The 27,991-nt window shown below is 43.4% G+C and overlaps 1 protein-coding gene across 2 annotated transcripts; it reads left to right on the top strand.

The window, feature by feature from the left end:
- Positions 1 to 2,751: 2,751 nt before the first annotated feature.
- Positions 2,752 to 27,873, top strand: SEC24C (SEC24 homolog C, COPII coat complex component). 2 transcript variants are annotated; one of them, XM_053663964.1, is made up of 24 exons: positions 2,752 to 2,855; positions 4,806 to 5,005; positions 7,536 to 7,671; positions 16,083 to 16,258; positions 16,473 to 16,847; positions 17,134 to 17,270; positions 18,501 to 18,569; positions 19,879 to 19,990; positions 20,223 to 20,350; positions 21,537 to 21,675; positions 21,886 to 22,001; positions 22,175 to 22,299; positions 22,447 to 22,638; positions 22,844 to 22,937; positions 23,150 to 23,266; positions 23,838 to 24,008; positions 24,498 to 24,594; positions 24,697 to 24,842; positions 25,053 to 25,191; positions 25,335 to 25,453; positions 25,541 to 25,720; positions 25,953 to 26,144; positions 26,381 to 26,470; positions 26,626 to 27,873. In XM_053663964.1, the coding sequence occupies exons 2-24, from the start codon at positions 4,834 to 4,836 to the stop codon at positions 26,764 to 26,766; spliced, it is 3,363 nt and encodes a 1,120-aa protein (XP_053519939.1). In that variant the 5' UTR covers positions 2,752 to 2,855; positions 4,806 to 4,833; the 3' UTR covers positions 26,767 to 27,873. The 2 variants fall into 2 exon arrangements, with proteins under 2 accessions (XP_053519939.1, XP_036986444.2); XM_037130549.2 differs by lacking the exon at positions 18,501 to 18,569.
- Positions 27,874 to 27,991: the final 118 nt, after the last annotated feature.

Raw genomic sequence — 27,991 nt, forward strand, 5'->3', positions numbered from 1 at the left:
ACAGAACCTTGTATTTTTAAAAATATTTTATTTATTTATTTTTAGAGAGAGAGAAAGGGAGGGAGAAAGAGAAGGAGAGAAACATCAGTGTGTGGTTGCCTTTCACATGGCCCCCACTGGGGGACCCGACCTGCAACCCAGGCATGTGCCCTGACTGGGAATCTAACTGGCGACCCTCTGGCTCACAGCCTGCGCTCAATCCACTGAGCTACACCAGCCAGGGCTATTTTATTTATTTTTTATTTTATTTTTATTTTTTTAAAGATTTTATTTATTTATCTCTAGAGGGGAAGGGAAGGAGAGAGGGAAACATCAATGTATGGTTGCCTTTCGTGCGTCCCCTGCTGGGAACTGGCCTGCAGGGAACCGGCCTGCAACCCCAGTATGTGCCCTGACTGGGAATCGAACCGCGATTGTCTGGTTCGCAGGCTTGCGCTCAATCCACTGAGCCACACCAGCCAGGGCTATTTTTTGTTTTATTTTTAAAAACATTTCATTTATTTATCTTTATAAAGTGGAGAAGGGAGGGAGAAAGAGAGGAAGGGAAACATCGCTGTGCAGGAGATCCATTGATGGGTTGCCTCTCGCACGCCCCCATCCTGGGACCTGGCCTGCAACCCAGGCATGTACCCTTACCAGGAACTGGACTAGCGACCTTTCAGTTCACAGGCCAGTACTCATCCACTGGGCCACACCAGACAGGACTGGTATTGCCGCTTTAGAACCACAGGTGATTCTAATATGCCATCAAGATTCAGAACCAAAGTGGAGATATAGAAGGTGATAAAATGCAACACATCAGCCTTTCAAGGAACTGAATTTAGGCTCTACCATTTACTAGGAGTGCAACTGTAAGCAAGACAGAGGATACTAATTTTTTTTATGCTGATATGAGTTAAATGGGATAAATTATGTGAAAATACTTAGCAGGCATCCCAGCCTACAGTAGGTGTTCAACAATGTTATTGAATTTGGCAAGTTACTAACCTAGATTAGTGGGTTTCAATCTTCAGTGTACAAAAGGAATCATCTGGAGGGCCTATTAAACCATAGCTTGCTAGGCCCACCTCCAGAATTTCTGATTCAGTATGTCTAAGGTGCGTCTGAGATTTGTATTTCTAACAGGTTCTCAGGTCATACCGATACTGTTGAGGCCACGATCACACTTTGAGAACTACTGACCTCAACTATGAACTCCTGAGGACAGGAGTTGACTCATTTACTAAAGCTTGCTCAATGCCTCATGCAGCTTCCGACACAGACTACCAGTGCAATATTTTCCAATGAATGGTTCATACCACTCTGTGCCTCAAAATAACTAATATTTACCATAAACAATATGAGAGCAAGAACTTTTGTGTACTACTGTGCTCCCAGAACCAAGAACATAGCTTGGCACATGGCAGTGCTCCAAGATAATTTTTCTTAAAGATTTTATTTATTTTTAGACAGAGCAGAAGGGAGGGAGAAAGAAAGGGAGGAAGATATCAATGTGTGGTTGCCTTTCACACGCCCCCTCCTGGGGACCTGGCCCACAACCCAGGCATGTACCCTGACTGGGAATGGAACCAGGGACCCTTTGGTTTGCAGGTGGGTGCTCAAACCACTGGGCAACACCACCTGGAGCTCAAAGATGATTATTAAATAAACATTATTGAAATGATTCAGTGAGGCCATGTACCATATTTTGCCATGTATAATGTGCACTTTTTGCACAAATTTTTGAGGAAAAAATAGGGATGTGCATTATACATGGGTAGCACCTGAAATACCTTTTATCTGTCCTTGTGTTTTGTAATTATTTGTTATACAAAACTTCTTGTATCATAATATGTTCAAAATAAACGCTAAAATTTCTTTATAATACAAAAAACATTATCTTAATATAAATAAATTGAATTTAAAATTTAAGTATTTTTTTCTGAAAGTTTGGGCCGAAAATGTGGGTGCACAGTACATACACAGGAGTACCTTATACATAGCAAAATAAGATATATTTTAAAAATCATACAAAGATTAGCTACAATTGCTATTCATTAGGGGTAATAATAATTACTCCAGAAACTGTGGCTCTTCCACATGCGGCTGTATTATGAGACTGGAGATCATCTGGCTTTCATAGCTCTGCATCTAAACCAAGGAGCGGTATAAAAGTGGTTAATAACAGCTGACTTCCACCGACTGCTTACTATGGTGCCAGGCAATCTACGTGACTACTAGAAAGTCATCACGCTATTAGATGGGTATTTAATATTCTCTCCATTTTACAGATGAAAGAAACTGAGGCAGAGATTAAGTTGCCCAAGATAGCGATTGTAGAGCTAGGGCACTAAAACACGAAACCCTAAATTACAGTCAGTGTTCTTTACTCTCTCAAACGTCCCGCAAACCTCAGGAACCCTCAAAGGTCAAGGGTGAGAACAACATCAAAGACGGAAATCAATGGAGTTAGTGGTCAGGGGTCAAAAGGAAGTAAGTACGGGACTCTAGGTCAGAGGTCACCAACAGGTCACTGGCGACTGAGGGATTCGTTACTAAAGACAGCTTGACCTAGTAGTCTTCGCAATCACTTTTCGGCTGGTGGAACCGTAAGGATACCGGGACATCGGAAGAGGCGGGGGGGTGGGTGCGGTGGGAGCCTCCAAAGGGGCGGCCCGGATCGCGGAAGAAATTGGCGCATGCGCGGCATCCGGGCTTCTGGGCGCGTGCCCACTGCCGACGTGGCAGAAGGAGTGGTTCAGCCCTAGAGCGTGAGGGTGGAACTTCCGGGGGCGACACGACAGCCCCTTAGGAACCGGAAGTGGAGCCTAGGATCCTTGACGTTAGGAACGAGTCGAACCTGGATCTGGAGCCGGGTGAGGAGTGGCATCCGGAGGTTGGTGGGTAGGAAAGAAGAGGAGAGGCCAGGGTATCACTGGCCAGATCGGGGTTCGGTCTGAGAAGGAAGGGAGGAGCACGGGGGCGGGGCTAGGTGAGAGACCCTCACCTCACGCAACACTAAGACCAGCCGTAGACCCTACCTCCCTTCTCTCCTCCCGGCCCAGATTCCGGCTCCCGCCTCCTGCCCCGAGCCCGTTGAAAGGGCAAGATGCTCGATCTCCATGCTTAATGGATCAGCTCTCCCTCATCGTGGCCCGAGAAGCTGGCTTGGCTTCTTGGTCTTGATCCCCGGCGCTCCCAGTCTCCACAGCTCAACTACTTTCAGAGTTCTAGAAAGCTTGCCCCGCCTCCTGGGTTGCACTCTCGACTGTCCACCCAGAATGGAGTGGAAACTTGAGCCTGCTCCAAACTCTTGGGTGTGTTTGAGGGAATCATGTTCTGGAGAAGAAGCTCCTCTCCTTTCACCCTCAGCCCCACACTGACTCTAGGAAGAGGAAGGGGAGACGATCATCTGTCAAGCTTAATGTTGTGACCTGTGTAAGGTTTAGGATTTGGAAGAACAACGGCCAAGGCGCCTCTGAGTTTAAAGAATTCTAGTCCAGAAGGCAGCTCAGCTCTTCCATAGTCAAGATGACCCTTCTTAACAAAGGGAAGAGGCCCATTGTTCCACTGCAGCAGCTTTGAGCTCTCCTGTTTCCTGGGCCCCTTCTCTGAAATCAGTTAGTCTTGTTCTTGGAGGGATCGAGGAAAGGACCTCAAACTCATTCCTCTGTTGCAGGGCAAAATTGGAATAATTTTGGTGGTAGCCTAGATTCACAACAGGCTTATAAGGAGAACAGAAACAGGAAGAGTTGAAGAGGTGCATAGGGATTTGGAAATACTCATAGTGTCTCTGCTTGATGGATAAGGTGAACGATCTTTTAAAAAATATATTTATTTTTAGAGACGGGGGAAGGGAAGGAGAAAGAGTGGGAGAGAAACATAAATGTGTGGTTGCCTCTCATGTGTCCCCTATTGGGGACCCGGCCTGCAACCCAGGCATGTGCCCTGACTGGGAATCAAACTTGTGACCCTTTGCTTCACAGGCTCGTGCTCAGTCAGCTGAGCTACACCAGCCAGGGCTAAGGTGAACAATCTGTTATCCATGAAATCTAACTTTGCTGCTGATCCTTGAACTGTTTCCCTAGGTTATTGTGAGAATTTTTTTTGTGTGCCTGGCCTGAACTCACTTCTAATCTGATACCTTGCTAGAGTTTTTAGGTGTCCTTTACATTTAGTTATTCTAATGCTTCAGTTCTAAGGTACTTACAGTTCTTTGGGGTGGAAGACTAGAGATGGAATAGTATTTGGATTATTGTAATTTAGCCAAAGAATGTCATTTCTCTAATCACTTACTCTACAATTTGTCTTTTCAAGGGAAGAGAATTTACCTGATCTATTTTAGGCATGTAGCCTGAGTGATTAAAAATGACTGATGCACTAGAGGATATTTAGTGTTTTTTGAATGAATGGATGCTAAAATGAATGAGTGGAAAGTGGAAACATTGGTTCTTTTACCTGTAATGTCACAGAACTTCATTAGTGGCAGGACTCCTTGTGTGTCTAGATACTAGAAATCGTACCACTGGGGAGTGGAGGCTGCTGTTCCACTCCAGTGGGCTGGTCTGAAGTTGAAATTTGTACCCTCTTGGCAGTGACATAACATGGGGTTCAGAGTAGCAAAATCCTTACTTTGGGGAGGTAATCGGGATACTGCTGGGGCAGAAAATTACAAAGATCCTGTGGAGAGTGGGAATGATTAGGCTGATCACTGCCTGATAAGGTCAGTCCTATTTTTTTTTTGTATCTACTTCCTACCCTGTATAGTTGCTCTCTCTTTAGAGAGTTGATTTTGACTAATTTCTTTCTTCTCTCGTATCTAATAGGTGAGACCAAATTGGGGATGCTCTCATAATGAACGTCAACCAGTCAGCTCCACCTGTGCCGCCATTTGGGCAGCCCCAGCCTGTCTACCCAGGGTATCATCAGTCCAGCTATGGTGGGCAACCAGGGTCCACAGCCCCTCCCACACCCTATGGGGCCTACAATGGACCAGTACCAGGCTATCAGCAAACACCTCCCCCAGGTATGTTTCCAAGTTTCCTTTGAAGTAAGCAGGGGAATCAGTCTTTAGATTGGGTTGTATTTCCCTACCAAAGCTGTCTAGAGAGTTGGGGTGACTGGGATTGAGGAACATGAATATGGCTATCTGTCACTGAGAACCAGAGCCCTGTGAGCAGTCTGCGCCTCTCTGTTTTTACATGAGTTGACTGTGTTTCTACCTTAAGACATCTAATGATGCCATATCTTCCATATTCAATGGCACTTCATTTCCTGTGGGTGTCACCCTGTGCAGCCTTACCTGGCTGCATTGTTCACAGATGGATGCAAGGGCTGTGGTTACAGGTTCTCCAGGGGCTATGACCAAGACTGAATATTTCTTGTTGACCTCAAGTCTTCCTGAAGTTACTTGTTCCTCATGTATATTGATAATGTCTCTCATTGGATGGACAGTTCTATTGAAGAATGACTCTTGAATGTGGGGAGCTAGTTCATGGATAGAAAGTATGGCATTTGTGTGCCTGATTTTTGCTGCTTCTTATATCTTTCTGCTGATATCATTCCTTTCCCTTTGCTTGAGTTCCCTCTGTTTCTTAGAGAGTGTAATATCAGGGCAATAAGGAAGCACTTTATCAGATGCTTCCTTAAAATCAGTGTTTGGGCCCTGGCTGGTGTAGCTCAGTGGATTGAGTGCAGGCCTGCGAACCAAAGGATGGTGGTTCGATTCCCAGTCAGGCCTCATGCCTGGGTTGCAGGCCAGTTCCCAGCAGGGGATGCATGAGAGGCAACCGTACATTGATATTTCTCTCCCTCTCACCCTCCCTTCTCCTCTAAAAAGAAATAAATAAAACCTTTAAAAAAAAAGCAGTGTTTGGCTTTTATATTTCTTTTTCAAAAAGAGCAGCTAATACTTGCTAATTGAGGACTTAGGCTATGCCAAATGCTTTCTGCTGCATTTTTTAAAGATTTTATTTCTTTATTTTTAGACAGAAGGGAAGGGAGGGAGAAAAAAAGGGAGAGAAACATCAATGTGTGGTTGCCTTTTGTGTGCGCTGTACTGGGGTCCTGGCCTGCAACCCAGGCATGTGCCCCAACTGGGAAGCAAAGTGGTGACCTTTTGGTTCTCAGGCTGGCATTCAATCCACTGAGCCACACCAGCCAGGGCTTTATGCTGCTTTTTAAGATAGTAAATCCAGCCCTGGCCAGGTGGCTCAGTTGGTTGGAGTGTTGTCCTGTACACCAGAAGGTTGTGAGCTTGATTCCTCATCAGGCATGTACCTAGGTTATAAATTTGATTGGAGGCAACTAATTGATGTTTCTCTCTTTCTCTGTCTTCTTCTTTCTCTCTAATTAATAAACATAGGTTATCCTCAGGTGAGGATTTTTAAAAAATAGTAAATTCCATGAAGGGATATGGGACCAAGGAGGCATAGGTGAGATTTGGGAAGTGAAGTATTATTATTTTAATTTCAACTCTGAAAAAAATCCATGAGATGGGGAGATTAGGTCTCAGGTTTCTGGAAGAGGCTTACTCTGGGTTGGGACTTTGGCTGCACATAGTCCACCTCTGATCTGTGAGGTTCTGGATTATCAAGATGGAGTTTGGCATTGACTCAAGAGGAAACTTTGTTATTGAAAAGAAAACATATATGGTTCAGTGATGGTTAGAAAGCAGGTTCAGATTGATCATGTTCCCATAAGCAGGTTCTCTAGTGTCTAATCTCTGCTGAAGGCAGAGGAAAAGAAAAACAAATGAACAGGGGTCAGCATCATTTCCAAAGTGATGTGCCAAGTAATTAATTGCTTTCTCCCTGCATTTCATGTGGAAATGATGGTTGGAGACAGTATGCAAGAAGGATGATTGGGGGAAGTAGAAGTAGCCTTGTTGGGAGCACTGATGAGCAGAAAGGATAAGAGTCTAGCTTTTGTTAAGATATAAGTGGCAGAACTAATGGGAGGTCAGGCCAGCTGTCCTTACTGAACTATTGGGTAGAAACAAAGTCTCCAGCCTTTGGGAACACTTTCCTGAGCCATGTGCTATGGGGAGATTTGTCACTTGGAAGTGGATGAAAAGAAGATGGTTAGGAAGAGTAGAATATACGAAGAGGTGGTTGGTAGAATAGTCTCCCCAAGAGGTACCTTTCTTTACAACCTAGTTCAGTGTTTACTTGGTCATCTTCTGTGCCACCTTTCTCATATATGCTCTAAGTTTCTAAGTTTTGGAGTACAAACTTTTTCCTTAAAAGAATTGACTTTTAGTCTAGGGTGTTGAGCGAGTAAGTGATGGTGATCCAGGAAGGTCCTACATTCTTATAGCTCTGGCTATGGCTTTACTTGTATTACACCTCTTAAGGAGAGTGGAGGCTCTCTGATCCGGCATCAGTGGTCAGAATCTGTTGTAGCTGGGTTTGCATGTTGGTGGTCTCCTTTTCATTAAAAGGTGTGATATTGGGTCAGCGAAGGTCTGAGTTTATTGATCTTTGTTTTGCGTTCCTTGCTCAGGGTGGAGGAGAAAGTTATTTCCCAATTTCTTATTTTCTGTCCTTTACCCTCAGGTGTGTCAAGAGCCCCACCTTCTTCGGGGGTGCCTCCAATCTCCACAGCACAAGTCCCTTCTGGCCAGGGTGCATATGGCCAGTTTGGCCAAGGAGATATACAGAATGGGCCTAGCTCCACTGTTCAGATGCAGAGGTATGTGCTTGGGTCACCCTAAAATTGGTCCGATGAAACTGGAAAGATTAGGAATGTTTGAGAGCCTGTTTCCCTTTTCCTTTTTTTTTTTGTTTTGTTTTGTTTGTCTTTTATTTATTTGCTTACCTTATTTATTTATTTCTGTGAATTTAACATATTTTCTCTTTTTTTAAATACTTTTAAAAATTGTTGTTCAAGTAGTTTTCTGCCCTTTATCCCATCCCAGCCCACCCCCACAGCCCTCCCCACCTCCCTCCCCCCTTGTTATTGTCCATGTGTCCTTTATACTAGTTCCTTCAAACCCTTCCATATTTTCTTTTTTCATTGAATTTATTGGGGTGACATTGGTTAATAAAATTATATAAGCTTCAGGTGTACAATTCTATAGTACTGTATCTGTATATTGTATTGTGTGTTCACCACCCCAAATCAAGTCTCCTTTCATCACCATTTATTGTCCCTTTACTGTGTTTACCTTCTCCCATGCCCTTTCCCTCTGGTAATCACCATGTTGTCTATGTTTATGAGGTGGTTTTTTCTTTTTTTTCTGTATCCCTTCTTTTTGCCTTTTTTGAAGACCCACTTTTCTCTTTCTTGCACCTTTTTTTTTTTCCCACCCCGACCCTTTCTTGCACCTTTTTGTATTTTGTTTTTATTTTTTCAGGTTACAGATGCTGCTGCTGTCCACTCTGTGGATTACTGACCTCTCTTAGTACCTGGGTTCTTGTGCATATTCTTTGTCTTTCTTTGAACTTGAGGTTTTTTTCCTGCCTAGACATATATCTTCAATAATTATAATATTTCTATCATACTGAGCCTACCTAAGGGAGAAACAGGGAAAAGGGACCTTAGGATATTTGTCTCCTCTGACTTTCCTCTTCCCTCTAGATCAGGCACTTAGTGGGACTTACTGGTTAAGTTCAGGTGTGACCAATTATGAAAGAAAAGATCTTAAAGGAAAACCATATATGTCATTCTGTGAAAGCTTACATTGCTCATCAAGGCCAATATATTATGAGGATCATTGAAAAAAACCCTACATATAAATGATGAAAACTTTGGTGGTGCATAGTCTGTATAACTGGGTAGGGTGTGTGGTAATGGAAGAGTCACTTACTGACATTTTTATTGGGTGTCCAGAATGTACATTTTTAGCATTGAATACAAACCTAGAGAAAGATCCTGAGAAGCTCTCCTAACCCTGGGTGTTTGAATATTCTATAAGCAGTATAGAGAATTCATTCATCCACTCAAAAAATACTTTTTGTATTATTATGTATCAGACATTATTCTAGAGGTTGGAGAGAGAGCAGTAAACAAAACAGACCAAGTCTCTGCACTCATGAAGCTTACAATCTAGTGAAATACTCAAAAGATAACAAGTAGACGACATAAATAAGAAAGAAAACAGGATATAGAGCATGACTGTGAGAAGGTAGGGAGCTGTTTTAAATACATCGGTCAAGGAAAGCCTCTCTGAAGTGGTATTTGAAACCTCAGTGAAATGATGAAGGGAGCTCTCCAAAGGTCTAAGGGAAGTGTTGTAGATAGAGGGCACAACGAGTGCAAAGGTCCTGATGGAGAAATTAATTTGGTGGATGTAAGGAAGAGCAAGGAGGCCAGTGTGGCTAGCCCAAGGGAGAGTAGAGGAGATGAGGAAGAAACATAGGCAGGAGACACATTACACAGCGTTTTGTAAGCCTTATTAAGAAGTTTAAATTTGATTTTAGTTGCTGCGAGATGCCTCTGGAGAATATTAAGCTGGGGAGTAATGTTCCTATTATTTGTTTATTTATGCAGTATATATTCCTTGGAGTTTACCAACATTTCAAAAGAAGTTAGAGGAGGAGCCCTCGAAAAACAATGAGAAGGAATTGTAGTGAGGTAGGAGATTAGGTAGGAGGGTGTTGCATCCTGAAACTAGATGAAGAAAGAATTTCAGGGAGGCAGGAGTAATTAGCTGTGTGGTTTGCTGCTGAAAGGTAGGATGTGGACTGAGGATTGACCTTGGGTTTGGCAAAGTTCAGCATCATTGATAAACGTAGTTTCAGCGAAGATATAAGGACAACTGTTTCATTGCAGTGGGTCACAGAGTTTCAGTTGGATAGTAGATTACTATAACCTGAAAAGCTATTTGCTACAAACATCTAGAAAGGAGAAAGGAAATAGAGGCAAAAAATTTTTTCAAGTGCATAATCAAGCTTAAAAGAAAGTGAAATTCTCAAGTGCTAGAGACACCAAGTGGGAACTGAAAAATAAGAGTGGTACGCTGACACTGTGGCTGCCTGTGGAGAGGATGGGAATTATCATCTTGAGAATCTGGGGCTTAAGCAGGTACTAGAGTGGGTTTAAGCAGGTACTGGGGATGGAGGGTGAATCTTTAGGCTTTTCAAAGCTGAGATTTGTAGTGAAGACCTTGTTTATGAAGTCTGGACTTAGGCTGCACCTTTCATAACAGATCGACTAGGGGAAAAAATCTGCACTCTGGCAGAGAGAGAATCCTGTTTCTCCTGGGCTGGCTGTGGATAAGTAGGAAGAAAAAAGGCTTTAGGACTGCAAATGAACATGAGGGAGCTGTTTGGAGCGACAAAAATGTTCTAAAGGTGGATTCTGGTGATGGTTGCACAGCTCTGTAAATTTATTAAAAATTGTGAATTATACACCTAAGAGGAATGAATTTGATGGCATGAAACTTACTATCTCAAAGCTTTTTAATTTGATCTTGGGTGGCAGCATCGTCCAGAAGCAAATGCAAAACAACCATACTCCCTCAGCCTAGTCTGAAGAGATTCTCAGGGAAAACAATATTGAGTAGAGTAAATAGAGACTATTAGAGGAGTGCAGATAGTAGAATAGCACCTTGAAAGCATTAAGGGAATATAATGGTCAACCTAGAAATATGTCCCTAGCTAAGAGAGAGGGCAAATACAGACATTTTCAGACACAGACTGAGAGTTTATTATGTATAGACTCTGGTTGAGAAAACGACTAAGAAAAAGAAAGGAGAAGAACATGAACCCAGAAAGTACGAGCTTTAAAAGACAGAGACAGAGCATAGATCAGTTCTTTTACAATATTTGGCTAAAAAGAGGAGCAAGAGCTTGAGTGGGGTATGAAGTTTTCAGGCAGTTTTATTTGGATTAAAAAAAACCAGTGAGATACACTGTACATACCATGTGAATTTAAAGTGTACAATTCAATGGTTTTTATTGTATTCACAGTTATGTGCAACCATCATCACAGACAATTTTAGAACATTTTATCACCTCAAGAAGAAACACCATATCCTTTAGCTAAGGAGCTGCACCTGTGTACCTATTCCTTCAATCCCTTATACCCACAACTCTTAGCAACCACTAGTTATTTTCTGTGGCTATAGATTTCCCTATTCTGGACTTTCATGTGAGTGAAATCATATACTATGTGATATTTTATAACTAACTTCCTTCACTTGGCATAACTTTCCAATGTTTGTATTGCAGCATGTGTCAATACTTTTTTTTTAAAGATTTTATTTACTTATCTTTAGAGGGGAAGGGAAGGAGAGAGGGAGAGAAACATCACATGCATCCCCTGCCGGGAACTGGCCTGCAACCCAGGCATGTACCCTGACTGGGAATTGAATCATGGTCCTTTGGTTCGCAGGCCTGCGCTCAATCCACTGAGCTACACCAGCCAGAGCTGTATCAGTACTTTTTTATCTAGTTATCCCCTGCTGGACTTTTGGTTTTTTTCCATTATAGTTGGTTATTTTTTGAGATGTTTGTATGTTTGATTGAACAGAAAGTATGTTGGGGCCCTGGCTGGTGTGGCTCAGTGGATTGAGTGCCAGCCAGTGAATCAAAAGGTTGCCAGTTCCATTCCCAGTCAGGGCACATGCCTGGGTTTCAGGCCAGGTCCCCAGTGAGGGGCACGTGAGAGGCAACCACACATAGATGTGTCTTTCCCTTTCTTGCTCCCTTCCCCTCTGCCTAAAAATTAAAAAAATAAAATATTTAAGGAAAAAAAAGGAAAGACAGTACATTGGGGCCCTGGCTGGATAACTCAGTTGATTAGAGTGTCATCCAGATACACCAAGGTTGTGGGTTTGATTCCTGGTCAGGACACGTATAAGAATCAACCAGTGAAGACATAAATAAGTGAAATTACAAATTGATGTTTTTTTCTCTCCCTTCTTGTTTCTCTCTAAAATCAATAAATAAAATTTAAAAGAAAAAAAAGTACACTGGAAAGACAAGTTCCAGAATAGAAAAAGATATTTACACATAAAGTAGACATAAACACGTAAAATAGTATCCAGACTATGTAAAGAGCTCCTACTTTTTAACCAATAAGAAAAAGTCAATCCAGTTGGAAAAATAATGGACAAAAACCAGGACAGGTTTTTACAAAGAAGAGATACCGATAGCCAGAGAACATATTAAAAAGCCATTCATTGATGATTGCCAGATGGGAGGTTGGGGGTTGGGATAAAAAAGATGAGAAGGATTAAGAATTCTGTATTAATTGCCAGTTATAAAAATAGTCATGGATATAAAATACAATATAGGGAATATAGTTAGTACTATTGTAATAACTATGTATGGTGTCAAATGGGTTCTAGGCTCATCTGGGTAATCACTTCATAAGGTATATAAATGTCTAATCACTATGTTGTATACCTGAAACTAATATAATGTATATCAACTGTAATTGAAAAATAAAAATTTTTAAAAAAGCTGTTTAACCTCATAAGTAATGCAAAACAATACAAATTAAAAAACCACAACAGGATTCTCCTGTGTATCAATCAGATTGGCAAAATTAAAAAGTCCAACTATACTGAATATGCTGAGGATATGGGGTAACAGGAACTCTTCTCTGCTGGGGTTCAGATGCAAATTTATATATATTATTATATTAATTTATTATATTTTATTATATTAATTATTATTATATATTTATTATATTAATTTAATTATATTATATTAATTATATTAATTTATTAATTAATTTAATATATTTAAATTTATTATATTAATATAATAACTATTTGGGGAGAATAATTTGGAATTATCTGTTAAGATTGAAGATATACATAACTTATGATCCAGTTATTTCACTCATAGCTACATGCTTTAGAAAAACTCATGTATGTAAACAAGTTTATTGGATGTTTATCATAGCAGCATTGTTTGTAATATCCAAAAATTAGAAAAACCCACACATCCCTCTGCGTTAAAATGCTTACAGAAATCATAGTATGTTTACTTGGTGTAATAACATTTTGTGATGAGTAGAGGGTAGATGAATTTCATAGATGTGTTTACACAAAAGGAAGCATATGTACGATGTGATTCTGTTTACAAAAGTTTAAAAAATAGCAAACCTATACTGTTTTAAAGACAAGGGAATGATTATTAGGAAGTTGGGAAAGTAGTTGCTACTGTGTCGAGGGAGAGGGCTGTAGTGGAAGAGGGGCGCACAGGGCCCTACTATATACTATTTCTTGACGTGGTTTTGAATTCATGGGTGTTCGAATTATAATTATTCAACAGTATATATGTGCTTAATGTATTTTTTTCTATATGTCATTTCACAATTAAAAAATAAAGTACTTTGGACTAAGAATCAGGTCTGGGCTCTAGTTTTAGCTTGGTCTGCCACTAACGTCTTTGTTTTTTTTTTCTACTCTGTCTCCCTCATTATTTTGCTCTGAGGATTACATTAAAGCACTTAGAGATGCTTTATAAGTTGTGAAGCTATATACAGGTATATACAGAGATGGTGGTTTGTTCTAACTAGGGCACATGACAGGATAACATTAGGTAGTTGATAATATCCATATTAATGGATAGGACTATGGAATATAATAATTCTGACAAGGATTTATGAGTATCTGCTGTGGGGCTAATAGTTTGGTGCTATGGAAGATAAACACTGCTAAACCAGCACTGACTGGAGTGTCTCCGTTGGTTGGGTGTCATCCTGTAGAGTGAAAGGTCTCTGGTTCATTTCCTGGTCAGAGCACATGCCTGGGTTGCAGGTTCAGTTCCCATTCAGAGGAGGTATCAGTGGCAACCAATTGATGTTTCTCTCTCACGTCAATGTTTCTCCCTCTCTTTCTCCCTCCCTTCCCCTCTCTCTAAAAATAAATAAATAAAATCTTAAAAAAACAAACAAACTGCAAAGCCCAGCAAAGAGCTTAGGGAGGTAAGGTTCACTGGCATAAATTAGAAAATACTAGTTGAATAGAAATGAAGATCTCAAGGAGGGTTAGCAACGAGGGAGTGGGAGGAGGAGAAGGGGGAAGAAGCTACAGAAAATAAGCATAGACAGTAGATAGAAAATAGATGGGGGGCAAGAATAGTATGGGAAATATAGAATCTAAAGAACTTGAGACACATGGTCATAAACTAAAGGGGGGGTAATGGTGGGGACGGGGGGTAGGGTGGAGGGGAATGAAGGGAATAGAACAACTAATGGCATAATCAATAAAAAAAATAAATTAAAAAAAAAAGAAAATACTAGTTGAATGAAAAAAAAGTGTTACACTACTGGACTAATAGAAGCTGACCAACTATAATATAATAAAGTATTAGCTATTCAGTAAAAGACAAAATAAACAAGAAGGATAAATCAGAATTTCACTGTAATAAACTGTTATGAAGAATTTGATTCGATAAAAAGGATTTTTTTTTTTTTTGGTCATGGAGTATCAACTCAGCTTCATAAGGTTTACCATGAAAAGCCATGCATTTGGGACTTTTCCTATGCATGTGTGATACAGTTTTTTTTAACTCCCCAAGCATTTTTAACACAGCCCAAAATCTAATTCCACTAATTACTTCATTGGACACAAAGCTTGTGTGTGGGTGATGGTATTAAAATGTAAATATAAAACTGCATAATGAATGTATATGAACTGTTCATTGTTGTTAGGAGATGAAGAGAATGAAGTTCAACATGTGATGGTTTCATTGTATTTTATTTTGTTTACTTAAAACGTTCTTGGAATATAATACTCAAGCACAGAGGCCTACATTTATAAACAAATATGTTATTTTAGATAACGTTTTAAACGGTGGTTGTGATATTAGAGCTGGTTTCCTAGGCAGTTTCTAATAACATGTTTGATAAAATTGTCTTCTGGAAAATATTTTGGACAAGAATTCTGAGGATGTTTGTAAAGATAACACAATTCTGCATTCATTGTGTGCTCAGGGATGTAAAAGGAATGGAGTGCTTAAAATGTTAATCAGGAAAAAAGTAAGGCACTAGTATTGTGTGCATATTGAGAATACTGTGCATGAAAAAAACAAATACAATTGTTTTCTAACTTTTCCTGATACAATTAATAAAGCTTGGTAAAATATAAAAAAAAAAAAAAGAATTTGATTCATTATTGAAATCCCAAAGGAGTTTATTGTGTATAATAATCTACGGCAGGGCTGTCAAACTCATATTCATCAGGGGCCACATCAGCCTTGCCGTTGCCTTCAAAGGGCTGAATATAATCTTAAGACTGTATAAATGTAACTACTCCTTAACTAGTGGAAAGGAGCTCGGCCCTGCCACTGGGGTAGAAACAAGGCGCCGGGCTGGATAAAGTAAGGTGAGGGCCAGATTTGGCTTGCGGGCCTGGTGTTTGCCACCTGTGCTCTATGTTATAGATTTCTATAGTAATAACATTAAAACACCAGTACGAGTTGCTCTTTGGTAAGCAATGATATTGGAATGATTTTGTATTTATATTTTAATGTGCCATCTGATACTATGGGACTGCCCAACATAGCTATCCAAGTAATCAGACTTTGCTTGATAGACCCAGCTAGAAGGCTACCTGGTTTATGTCATAGTTTGGTAGCCTGTTTCTGGTGGAGTTTACACATCTTTATGATTAGCACAGATTCCAAACTCAGCTGTCCTGCTCCACTGATCTTATAGAACTTTCTAACACCTTTCCCAGGATAAAGTAATAAATACTTTGGCTTAAAAGTTAGACAGTCAAACTTTATTTGTTCGATCCCACATTTGTTAAGTACCTTTTGAGTTAATATTTCTGTGCACTTTCTGTTTCAGTTCTTTTAGGGATTCTGATTACAAAACTCAGGTGATTGGTCGGCAAAGGATTGAGGCAGAGGAGGTGATAATCTAAGTAGTAGAGTAAATAATAATTTGATCTGAGGGTGCTTGACATATGTTTGTGGAATGAACCTGATGGCAAATAAGATTTGTCACGAGTAATCACAGTGTGGATCAGCAGGAATATAATTTATCTGCATATATACAAAAGTATGAAGTCATAAATGAGCCCAGGATGAGATTAAGATACTGTAAAACAATATAGCTTCCTGTATGCTGTGGATTTCCTGCCAGCTTTGAAAGGTGTCCTGCCCCACTAGTCCTTACTGCCTGCCTTCTCTTCACAGGCTCCCTGGGTCTCAGCCATTTGGGTCAGCCCCATTGGCCCCTGTGGTCAGCCAGCCAAATGTGCTTCCGCCCTATGGTCCTCTCCCAACAAGTGCACAGGTGACTGCCCAGATGGCTGGAATGCAGATCGGCGGTGCTGTGGCCCCAGCCCCTCCCCCTTCTGGGTTGGGCTATGGTGAGTAGCTGTGACCACAAGAATGTTACTGTTCCTCCCTTTTTTAGACGCATTAGGCTGTGGGGCTATACGTTAATCCCTTTTATTTCTTATGCCTCTGAACCCTAGCAGACAGGGTAGGCATTCCTGTTCTTCTTATGTGGAAAGGGAAGTGATTTACTGAGAATAAATTCAGTAATGAAAGGATTCTGATTCTACCTCTTCTACTTCTCAGGCCCACCAACATCACTGGCCTCAGCCTCAGGAAGTTTCCCTAACTCTGGTCTGTATGGCTCCTATCCTCAAGGCCAGGCTCCTCCCCTTAGCCAGGCACAGGGTCCTTCTGGGTCCCAGCCTCCCCAGCGATCTGCCCCACAGCAGGCCTCCAGCTTCACACCCTCAGCCTCAGGGGGTCCTCGGATACCTTCAATGACTGGTCAAATACTGCCTGAACAGAGTTTTGTGGGACCCCCAGTGAGCCAGCCCAACCATGTGTCCTCACCTCCTCCTCCTCAAGTTCTACACCCTGGTACCCAGATGGCTGGGCTCCCAGGACAGCCGCCACCTATGCACTCCTCCCAGCAGCCAGGCTACCAACTGCAACAAAATGGTGAGTTTTTCCCAGGGTCTGTCTAGAAGCCAAAAGCTTCAGCTATTTAGTGGGAGTTTTTTTGTTTTTGGTATTGCTTGCTAAGTGGTAAACTAGATGATCAGCTTCGGGGTATTATTAGTAGGATGTAGGGTTTATTCATTATTCTCATTGTTCGGATAGTGTGGTCTTTCTCTGAATGGTTATTACTCTGCCTCATAATTCTACATTTATAGGAGTCTAATTTCCCTGAGGCCTTAAGAAGAGGGAATTTTGAGTTCATTAGCCTTGTGTCCTTGTCGCTCAGGTTCCTTTGGACCAGTCCGGGGCCCTCAGCCCAATTATGGAAGTCCCTACCCAGCAGCACCCACTTTTGGCAGTCAGCCTGGGCCTCCTCAGCCACTGCCTCCTAAGCGCCTGGATCCTGATGCCATCCCGAGCCCCGTAAGTAGATTAGTTATGTGGTCCTGGGGAAGGAATTTGTGGCTGCCAGATAAGTGAATCAGCCTAGATGAGATGTTTGCCAACATTTTCTGATTATTTTCCCTCTTTATTCATCTTCTTCTAGGTATAGAAGCTAGATGTAATTTTTGACCCTTTGAACTGTTGCTTGAGGCCCCAGACACCTTTAGGGGCACTTTTACTCCATAGCTGGGCAGGAAAGGAAGGGAAGCCAGGAGTGATCAGTAGTGTCAGTAGAGCTCTGGGTTGAGTGTTATGCTATCTTAACTATTGGACATAGCATGGTAATCTCTACCCTTCTGTGGCATAGTGGCCGAGTCCAGGTCTTGTCCTCTTAGATCTAGTAGGACAGCAGCCTTAATGGGTAGAGCTGGTGGGAATTTTCTGGTATTAGATGTTAAGAGAAGGAAGGCTTCACTGGTTTCTTTCTGTGCCTACTTGGATAGTTTTAGGGAAAAATCTTTAGTACTTCTGTTTGCTAGGCTCCTTCCTGTGTGGATGGGGAAGAGTGATCTACAGTTTATAAGGTCAGTGTGGAGAAGCTGCTTCTCCCAGGAAGAGGGTGAATTTCACTCTTAGAGCCATCAGAATTCTCAGGCTTTCCTTATCATATGCAGGATAGAAGTTGGGACCGAACTCTGACGTGGGGCCCCTTTATAGCGCTGTCTGCAACATGTGCTATGTCGGTTACCTTACCATGCTTAGCCATTGTCATATTCCATTCTTTTCCCTCTTCCTTTGGGGAACTACGAGGGTGAGGGACCTTGCTGGCTAAGGGGGACCTGAAAGTATTAAGCAGCCCCTCCTTCCTTTCCCCTCTTTCAGTGAGAAGGAGATTCCGGTGCCTGTGAGGGGAGGTTCCTTTCAGCATAAGATTAGTCCTTAGGTGGGAGGTTTGGCCTTTTGGAGGAAATATTCCTCTTCTTCCTTAAGAATTCTCCCATTCAGCCCCTCTCTGTATAACCCCTGCTTGCCTCCTATATGCCCTTCTCCTTATTTTTCTACATCATAGTCTAAGCCATTAAAGCCTCTGTGTTGGGCCAGAAAGACTTGAAATTTCTGCTGTAGACAGAACCTGATATCAGCGCTATGAGCTGGGCTCCAGCTGTTCATGTCTAACTCATCAGGGTTGAGAGAAGTAACATCTGCTTCTTGTTCTTTTGTCTCCCTCCCTATATTCCCCTGCTGCCTTTATTATTAAAACACTAAAAGCAACTCAATGAGCTGCCTCCTCAGCAGAAAACCAGGCACAGAATAGACCCTGATGCCATTCCTAGTCCAGTAAGTGCAGGGGGTAGGGGTGTGTGTGTGTGTGTCATCCCCGTGTTAGTGCCATCCATGCATGCGTGTGACCTCATCTTCACCTCATCCACCATATCCATCCCTCTCCATCCTTTCCCTCAGTCCTTCTAGACCTCACTTGTATAAACTAGAAGGATGTGCATGCTTTAAGTCACCACATAATGAAGAAGTAGCAAGCTGTTACCAATGCCTTAAGAATGGGGTGGTAGAAGGTCAGGCTCTAAGGGTGGGGTCAGGTGGCATGTTAAGCTTTGGTGTGAGGCCTTCTGGCTCCTCCAGGAGCCTACATGTGGCATTTGATGGAACAGGACAGAGATGAGCAGTAAATCCTTCCCCTTTGGGTTTGAATTTTCTACAGATTATTGACAAACATTTGGGTAGGTGGCTATGAATGTACAAGTTTGAGATACAGGCTTTCTTACAGAGGAAGGAACTACTGGTTTGGGAAAATGTGGGCCACATTCTCAACTGGAGTCTTTTTGACTCTGATATATTTCTAAGCTTCGACTCCTTCTGCTATGGGATACGGAGTCTTATTCTCCTTTTACTTTTCTGGTTTTACCAAACTCATCTTGAAGTAACTGGCCAAGGGTCATCAGCCTGCACAAAGATCTGATTACCAGCTTTGCAAAAAATCTTTTTTTTTTTTTCTTTTTCTCGGTTGTCAAAATATGGGAGACTGAGGATTGGGCTATAAGGTATGGGTTCTTAACCTCTTCTCCCATATTTAAACACTGATGCTTACCTCAGCATAAGGCAGCATCTACTTCACCACCTTACCCGATCATTTCTGGCTGTTTAATCCTCTCCTCACCCTGTCCCTTCTACTTTCATTAAAGTAGAGTCATTCCAGGTAGATTCATTTTTACATGGTTACTGTTGTCTGTTTTCCTACTTTGACTCAGACTATGTCTTTGGGGGGAAGAAATGATGTAGGCAAGATGGGGGAGGGAAGTGAAATCTGATCATGTTTGAAGGTTTCTGATAAGAACTGGAGCTGTCCTGGAGTTAGGGGAATAAAAGGGTGATTATTATCGATTGAGGGTTTGGGCAATTCATAAAGAAGCCCATACTTGGAGTTGCCTGTTCAGCATTTTGCTGCTAATTGTAGGGCAGAAGATTGGCATTGTAGCATTTTATGATCTCCAGAAGGAGAGCAGGCCTCGTATATGAGGTGTTCCTTGGCAAATTGTTAGTTTCTGTGCTGCAGTTTCAGCCTGTCTTTCTCCTGGTTCTCTGGGACCTGGTACTCCTTTCTGCCACCTCACTCATTTCACTTTCCCTACAGATTCAGGTGATCGAGGATGACCGGAACAACCGTGGTTCAGAGCCGTTCGTTACTGGAGTACGGGGCCAGGTGCCACCCTTAGTTACCACCAACTTCCTAGTGAAAGACCAAGGTGAGAAGGGCATTAACTCCTCCCTGTGGGGACTTTTACTCCAAGATATCAGCTTATAGATGGGACTTGTATCAGTCTTTAATCAAAGATTAGCCGTTCATTGGTCTCTAGGAGGAGAAAAGCCACCATCAGCTCTAGCATTTGTTGGTGTGATAGGGTGGATCAGCAATGGAGAGCTGGTTAACTGGAGGGATTCTGTGATCTGACTCAGGTTTTCTACTTCCTCCTTCAGGGAATGCAAGTCCTCGATACATTCGATGCACATCTTATAATATCCCTTGTACATCTGACATGGCTAAGCAGGCTCAGGTTCCCCTGGCAGCTGTCATCAAGCCACTGGCAAGGCTGCCCGCAGTAGAGGTAAGTCAGGGTATAATGAAAGGGGAGAAAGGAGGGACTTCTTCCTAGATATGATTCCAAAGTCACAATGGCAGAAGTCTTGGTTAGGCAGGAGGGAGAGTGTCTTCAATTGTTTTCTATTCTAGGGCTCATGCCTGAAGATGGTGATAAGGATAAGAGCAAAAAGCCAAGACATTGCTGAATGGGATCAGGATCTATAGGGAAAACAAACAACATGAAAAGAGTCAGGGCCAACTTATAGGGGAAGAGACAGCTGGATTGGGGAGACAGCTGGGTACAGGAGCCTCTGATAGGACGGTCATTTCCAGATGATGAGAAGAATACCATTCTAAAAACAAAATTATTCTATTGTATTTTTTTCTTATATGACATCCTATCATACCAGGTAGGTTAGTAATGTTAGGATAGCATATAAGGTAAAAAGGTAGATTAGGATCCAGTAGTCCTTCTCTTACCTGGCTTGGGCCTTAATCTGTCACCCTAGTACTTGATATCAGCATAAAAAGAGAAAAAACTTGTCATCTGCTCTGCCAGGCCTTGGTAGAATACCCTCATGTTCATGCCTAGCTTATTAAATTCAAGGTAGATTTCTCTATAACCAGAAGGTCAAGACCCAAGGCTCACTTTATATCCTGTCTCTGTCTTCTCTTTTTCTCTTTCTGGGTCTCAATGGAGATGCCTAGACATTTGGCTCCTGGTCTCTTATCTGTAGGGTGACATCTGCCTGGGGCATCAGTGAGTGCCACATAAACCCAGGGATGGGAAGCACAAGCATCATAGATATTTGGTTGGAGAAGAAAACAGGAACTCTGGGGCAAGAGTGAGGGTAATTGAAGATAGGGCCAGAACGAGAATCCTAGGTAATTTTTGGCTTTCTCCTCATATGTCTGTGGCAGTGCCTGGCTTGGTAGGGCCAATTTCACAGTCCATTTTCTCTTTCCAGAAGAAGTGAAATTCTGGAGATGGAGAGTAAGGAGAGACAACCATGGAATTTAGACTCTTAGGGATATTTCTGTGACCAGTACCCTCATCATTTGTCTTCATTCCCCATCACTGGACTCCCTCCCCAGGCAAAATATTTGAGCCATGGCTTCTCCCTCCAGGTCGTTCCTTCTCGTGTGTTGCCACATGTCTCATACCACTGTAGCTTCCGTGTGTGTCTGAGCCTTTCCCCTTTGCTCCTTAGGCTTCACCGTATGTTGTCGACCATGGGGAATCTGGCCCTTTGCGCTGCAATCGCTGCAAAGCATACATGTGCCCTTTCATGCAGTTCATTGAGGGAGGGAGGCGATTCCAGTGCTGCTTTTGCAGCTGTATCAATGATGGTATGTTCTCAGTGGCTGGGACTGAGGGGAAGATCTGGATTTCATCTCCAGCATTTTCTTTCTAGTTAGATAGATGGAGGGTCCATTATATAGGAACTGAGGAAGTGGGTCACATATGGGGATATGGGCAGTAGAGTGAGCTCAGCCAGGGCCAGATATGCTAATATTAAGAGCGGACCTTTGATTAACACTCTGCCATACTCCCCACAGTTCCCCCCCAGTATTTTCAACATCTGGATCATACCGGAAAACGTGTGGATGCTTACGACCGTCCTGAGCTATCCCTGGGCTCTTATGAATTCTTGGCCACTGTAGATTACTGCAAGGTGAGGGAAGGTAGCATGGGGAGAAGCAGTGGGCAGAGGATAATGAGACAGCTAAGAATTGCTGTGATCATTTCCCTCATGCCTTCTTTGTCCCCTTTGATGTTGACTCCTCTCTAATCAACTGATCCATCTGCTTAGCAATACCCCTCTCTCCCCATTTATTTCCTTTGTAGAACAATAAATTCCCCAGCCCTCCTGCCTTCATCTTCATGATTGATGTCTCCTACAATGCCATCAGGAGTGGTCTCGTTAGGCTCCTCTGTGAGGAGCTCAAGTCACTGTTAGACTTTCTACCCAGGTGAGAGTTAGGGAGCTGACGTGCTTTCTTTGCATAATGATGTGGGGTGTGAGGTGGTGTCTGGGTTGACAGCAGATGCAGCCTGATGTCATGAGGCTGGGTGGTGGGGAAGGTGACAGGTTTAGGTAACAATGTCACCTTCTACAGGGAGGGTGGAGCAGAAGAGTCAGCAATCCGAGTTGGCTTTGTCACCTATAATAAGGTGCTCCACTTCTACAATGTGAAGAGCTCACTGGCCCAGCCACAGATGATGGTTGTGTCTGATGTGGCTGACATGTTTGTGCCACTGCTGGACGGCTTCCTGGTCAACGTCAATGACTCTCGGGCAGTTATCACGAGGTAAGAGCCAGATTGCAGTGGTAGAGCGGAGGTGGGGTGGGTACAATCAAAGAAAGCCACAGAATTGAGCAGAGGGGTCAGCAGAAGAGCAGGAGCTTTGCCTCAGGAGTTTTCAGAGTTTCGTGGCCAGAGGACTTTTCAAATAATTTAGGACTCTGGAATCTGGAAAACAGTTTCAATTGCCTCCCATCACCTCTCTCTTCAGCTTATTGGATCAGATTCCAGAAATGTTTGCAGACACAAGAGAGACAGAGACAGTATTTGCCCCAGTTATCCAGGCTGGGATGGAGGCCCTGAAGGTAAGGCTAGAGTACCCAGCAACCTCCTCTGCCTCACTTTCCTCTGACCTTGCACCCCTTGGGATACAACCCGTTTTATCAGTTTTTTATTACTGTCCGGTGAGTTAGCCTGTGTGACATAGCTGGCACTGAGTAAATGATGAGGGAGAGGATGAATGAATAATAGATGAATAAAGGAAAGAATAAATAAGTAGTCCTCTCTTCTTTCCTAGGCTGCCGAGTGTGCAGGGAAGCTGTTTCTGTTCCACACCTCCCTGCCCATCGCAGAGGCCCCAGGGAAACTGAAGAACAGAGATGACAGGAAGTTGATTAACACAGACAAGGAGAAGGTATGGGACTGGGAGATAGGGGGAGGATTCTCCCTTGTAGAGGGTGGTGACTCTCTTCACAGTACAATACAGTATTATTAATTTTCTCGAGGGGGAATGAGATATTCTGCCCTTTCTCATGTCACATTTGTGACTGCCAACCTTCTCCACTGCTCCCCACCTTTCTATCCCATCTCATTCCAAAGCCCTGGGTAGGTCCCTTTTTAAAAAAAAAGAATGTGCCCTGGCTGGTGTGGCTCAGTGGATTGAGCGTGGGTCACTGAACCAAAGGGTTGCTGGTTCAATTCCCAGTCAGAGCACATGCCTGGGTTACGGGCCAGGTCCCCAGTGGGGACCATGTGAGAGGCAACCACACACTGATGTTTCTCTCCCTCTCTCTCTCCTTCCCTTCCCCTCTCTCTAAAAAAAATAAATAAAATATTTTTAAAAAATAAAAAAAAGAATGTTCTACTACTACAAACTCCTGTGAGTAGATCAGAAGTTTACGTATATTTGAGTATCTCGTATTACATATACGGTTCTCAGATAGGGTGTAACAGATATTTAAACATTTTCTTCTGTTCTGCCCCAGACTCTGTTCCAGCCTCAGACAGGTGCTTATCAGAACCTGGCCAAAGAGTGTGTGGCCCAAGGTTGCTGTGTAGACCTCTTCCTTTTCCCTAACCAGTACGTGGATGTGGCCACGCTCTCTGTTGTGCCCCAGCTCACTGGTGGCTCTGTCTACAAATATGGTTGCTTTCAGGTATGGCATGGGACTCTGGGTGGCCTGTGGAAGCAGGACAGGGGATGTCTGTCTACATGTGGAGTTGCTGTTTAGCTACGGACTCAGTAGGATAGTGTTAGAGGAGAAGACTGGAGAATGTGAAGAAGAGAGCCATGAGTAGTGATTGGGAGTGTGGGGCTTAGAATTGGTCCTGGGTTGATATTCCGGCCCTACCGCTTACTAGCTGTATAACCTTCAGGACATTAATTATTGTTTCTTTGTTCATCTATAAAATGGGGTTTTAATACTTATTAATTAGGATTTGTCATCATAATCAAGTCATATGTAAAGCATTTGATGTGGGATCTGGCACATAATGTGCTTAAAAGCTATCATCATCATCATCAACACCATTATCATCATCTTCACTATTGTTGTTACTACAATTTAGCTTATAGAGTGGAGGAGGTGCAGGGAGATTGTCTGCAGGATGTTATGTGGTGTGACTTTGGGCATGGTGGGCTACAGGTGGAGAATGACCAGGAACGGTTTATGAGTGACCTGCGTCGGGATGTACAGAAGGTTGTTGGCTTTGATGCTGTGATGCGGGTCCGGACGAGCACCGGTCAGTCCTGGTTGGAGAAGAGCAGGTGGGGGGCATAATCTGGGAGGGAGGCAAGTGGCGCCCTTCATACCTTTAGCCCTGATCCTATCCATGTGGCCTCAGGTATCCGTGCTGTAGATTTTTTTGGAGCTTTCTACATGAGCAATACAACAGATGTGGAGCTGGCTGGGCTGGATGGGGACAAGACGGTGACTGTGGAATTCAAGCATGATGATCGACTTAATGAAGAGAGTGGAGCCCTCCTGCAGGTGGCGGGCGGGAGACAGGGACTGGGGAGGAATTTCACTGGATATAAATAGGCTGCAGGAAACAGGGTGAGGGGTGGGTAGAGAGGAGTAGAAGAAGATGGGGAAGGGATGGCTCATGTCTTTTCTGTAGTTAAATATAGCAAAGGAGCAGTTTTTCAGAGGGCTTTGGTGAGGAAGGGGTGTGAGCTCCCCCTTTCTCTCTTCCCCTAGTGTGCCTTGCTCTACACCAGCTGTGCAGGGCAGCGACGACTACGCATACACAACCTGGCCCTGAACTGCTGTACCCAGCTAGCTGATCTGTATCGAAACTGTGAGACCGACACGCTCATCAACTACATGGCTAAGTTTGGTGAGGAGAGAGGCAGGGCACGGTGGGATTTGGGCTGAAAAAGGTGATAGTCAAGGATTCAGCATTCCCAGCTAGGTGTTGTGGGAAGGTACATGTGATAGAGTGGCTGACCAGTGACTGTGCTATTTCTGTTTCTTATCTAGCGTACCGGGGGGTTCTGAATAGCCCTGTGAAGACTGTCCGCGACACTCTTATCACACAGTGTGCACAGATCCTGGCCTGTTACAGAAAGAACTGTGCCAGCCCCTCCTCTGCAGGACAGGTAGGGCAAGAATGTTGGTGGAGGAATTGTTTGCATTTGGGAAGGATTTCTTACGATTATTGACTTTGTCTTGATAACCTCCCTCAGTTGATCCTTCCTGAGTGCATGAAGTTGCTCCCAGTTTACCTGAACTGTGTGTTGAAGAGTGATGTCCTGCAGCCTGGAGCTGAAGTCACTACGGATGACCGTGCCTATGTCCGACAGCTGGTTACCTCCATGGATGTGGCTGAGACCAATGTCTTCTTCTATCCTCGGCTCCTACCACTGGTGCGACTGAGGGCAGGAGTATGAGACATTGCATTGAGATGGGCATCATAGGAGGACAAGAAAGATTAGTATTATCTGTGTCTGCCATTAATGAATTTATTTTTACTTATATTATCTGATGTAATTTTCACAGAGAGAATTACTGAGGGACTTAGCTTTCTGAAATTTTTGTGTGTGGGAGGTGGTAAACTTGTCTTACGGTCCTCAGTAACATTTTCCCCCTTTCATCTAGACAAAGTCTCCTATTGAGAGTACCACTGAACCACCAGCAGTTCGAGCATCTGAAGAGCGTCTAAGCAGCGGAGATATATATTTGCTGGAGAATGGGCTCAATCTTTTCATCTGGGTGGGAGCAAGTGTCCAACAGGGTGTTGTTCAGAGTCTCTTCGGCGTCTCCTCCTTCAGTCAGATCACCAGTGGCTTGGTGAGGGCAGGGCATCAAGAAGAATATGGGTGTGGAAATGTACTTTGTGGTGCAAACCAATAAAATTAGTGTGCTAGTCCTTTTAAATAGCAGGGGCCACTTGGGAGGGCAAGGAGAGTGCTGTCATTCTTCCCAGGCTTCCTTTTTTCAGGTGATGCATAAATCTGTGCTGCCCCATTTTGACTGGACTCAAGAGTCCCTTACCATAAGGGTAAATGAATTTTGTGTTCCACCAGAGTATTCTGCCAGTTCTGGATAATCCGATGTCCAAGAAAGTGCGAGGCCTCGTTGATAGCTTAAGGACACAGAGATCGCGGTACATGAAGGTAACACTGATCTGAACCTTGGATGTTTTACCTTGTCAAGTACTTACCTGGAAGGGGGTGGGGTGTGTGTGGAGAGTACCTGATTAGATAATGGGATTACAGGGCATGTTCAATTCTCATTGGCTCTGCTTCATGATCCTGTCTTCTGGCTTTAGCTTATCGTGGTGAAACAGGAGGACAAGCTGGAGATGCTGTTCAAGCACTTCCTGGTGGAAGACAAGAGCCTGAATGGGGGAGCATCCTATGTGGACTTTCTCTGTCATATGCACAAGGAGATTCGGCAACTACTGAGCTAGAGCAAGTGGGTAAATGGCATAGGGTCCTAGGCCAGTTTCCAGAAAGTACCCCAGGGTGGCAGGGAAACCAGGACAGTTCCATATCTTGTAAGTCATGTAAGCTGACCTCAGTCTCTTTGGGGGGAGGGGGAGGTATGAGGAGACACCTTCTTTCTGGGCTCAAGTATCCTACCACTCTGTCATGTCCTGCTGACAGAAGGTGCCCCTGTCCCCTCACTTTGCCTTCCTTTTCCTGCTAATCCTGTTGTAATGAATGTAGTTTCTCAGTTCACTGTATATGATTCCGTGTTGGGGGATTTGGGGGCACTTAGACCCTGGCAGTATCGTGTCCTTTTGGACCAACCTCCAAGAAGAGGGAGCAGGCAGGAAGAAATGGAGATCCCAGGATTATTTTGGGAGAGGGGCTAGTTCAGCTCAGTGCCATCAACAACTTCCTATATTAGGGATCAAACATACAGGTGCACAAGAGCTTGACTATAACCCTGAGGTAGTGGGGAGAAAAGTGGTTGGTCCTCCTTGGGCCTTGAAGTCAGCAGCCAAGTCAAAATTACTAAGGGTGGTGGGTGGTGGATTAGCTTTCTCTGCTTCCACTGCTTTTTTTCTGTCCTGCAATGATTGGTGATGAATCCGTGGATAGAGGCACGTTGTCAGAGGTGAAAGAGCGTGAGAACTGAGCTGCAAAGTATATAAAGACCTGGGAGAGGTACCACTTCCTTTCCAGCTGGAGAGGCCCAGCACTGGATGGTTCTGTAGGAAGCCTGGTCATCAACTTGGAATACCTCACAGAGCCAACCCACATCGCACTTTGAGCTCCCACTGGCAACACTCCTTCTCCAACGTAGGGTTTGTTGGGGAACGAGGTGAAGGTGGCCAGAGCTCTGTTCTCTCCTCCCGAGACACCACCTGGGCTTTGGTATTGACAGAGTGGCTGACAGGTATCTTCCTTCCATCGCGAACCGGCTGGAGCAAGACAAGGGCTAGGCTTGATGGTGGCTGGGCTTGCTCCCAGCCTTCAATGCCCCTGCTCTGGACCTCTCATTTCTCTTCATTGGTTTATTTTTCAATGCATCTTTAATTTGTAAAGAAATAAAATAAATTAAGAAGTAACCCGTAGTCTCATTTTTCCAGCGACGTGTCTTGTCACTTGCCCTCTAGTCCTTCCTGCCAGGCGCAATAGCTCCTGGGAAGTGGACGGCTAAGAGGAGCTGCGCACGCGCGCCGTTTG

Source organism: Artibeus jamaicensis, unplaced genomic scaffold, assembly GCF_021234435.1.
Source record: "Artibeus jamaicensis isolate MK-2021 breed Jamaican fruit bat unplaced genomic scaffold, CSHL_Jam_final contig_332, whole genome shotgun sequence".
Classification (NCBI taxonomy): Eukaryota; Metazoa; Chordata; class Mammalia; order Chiroptera; family Phyllostomidae; genus Artibeus; species Artibeus jamaicensis.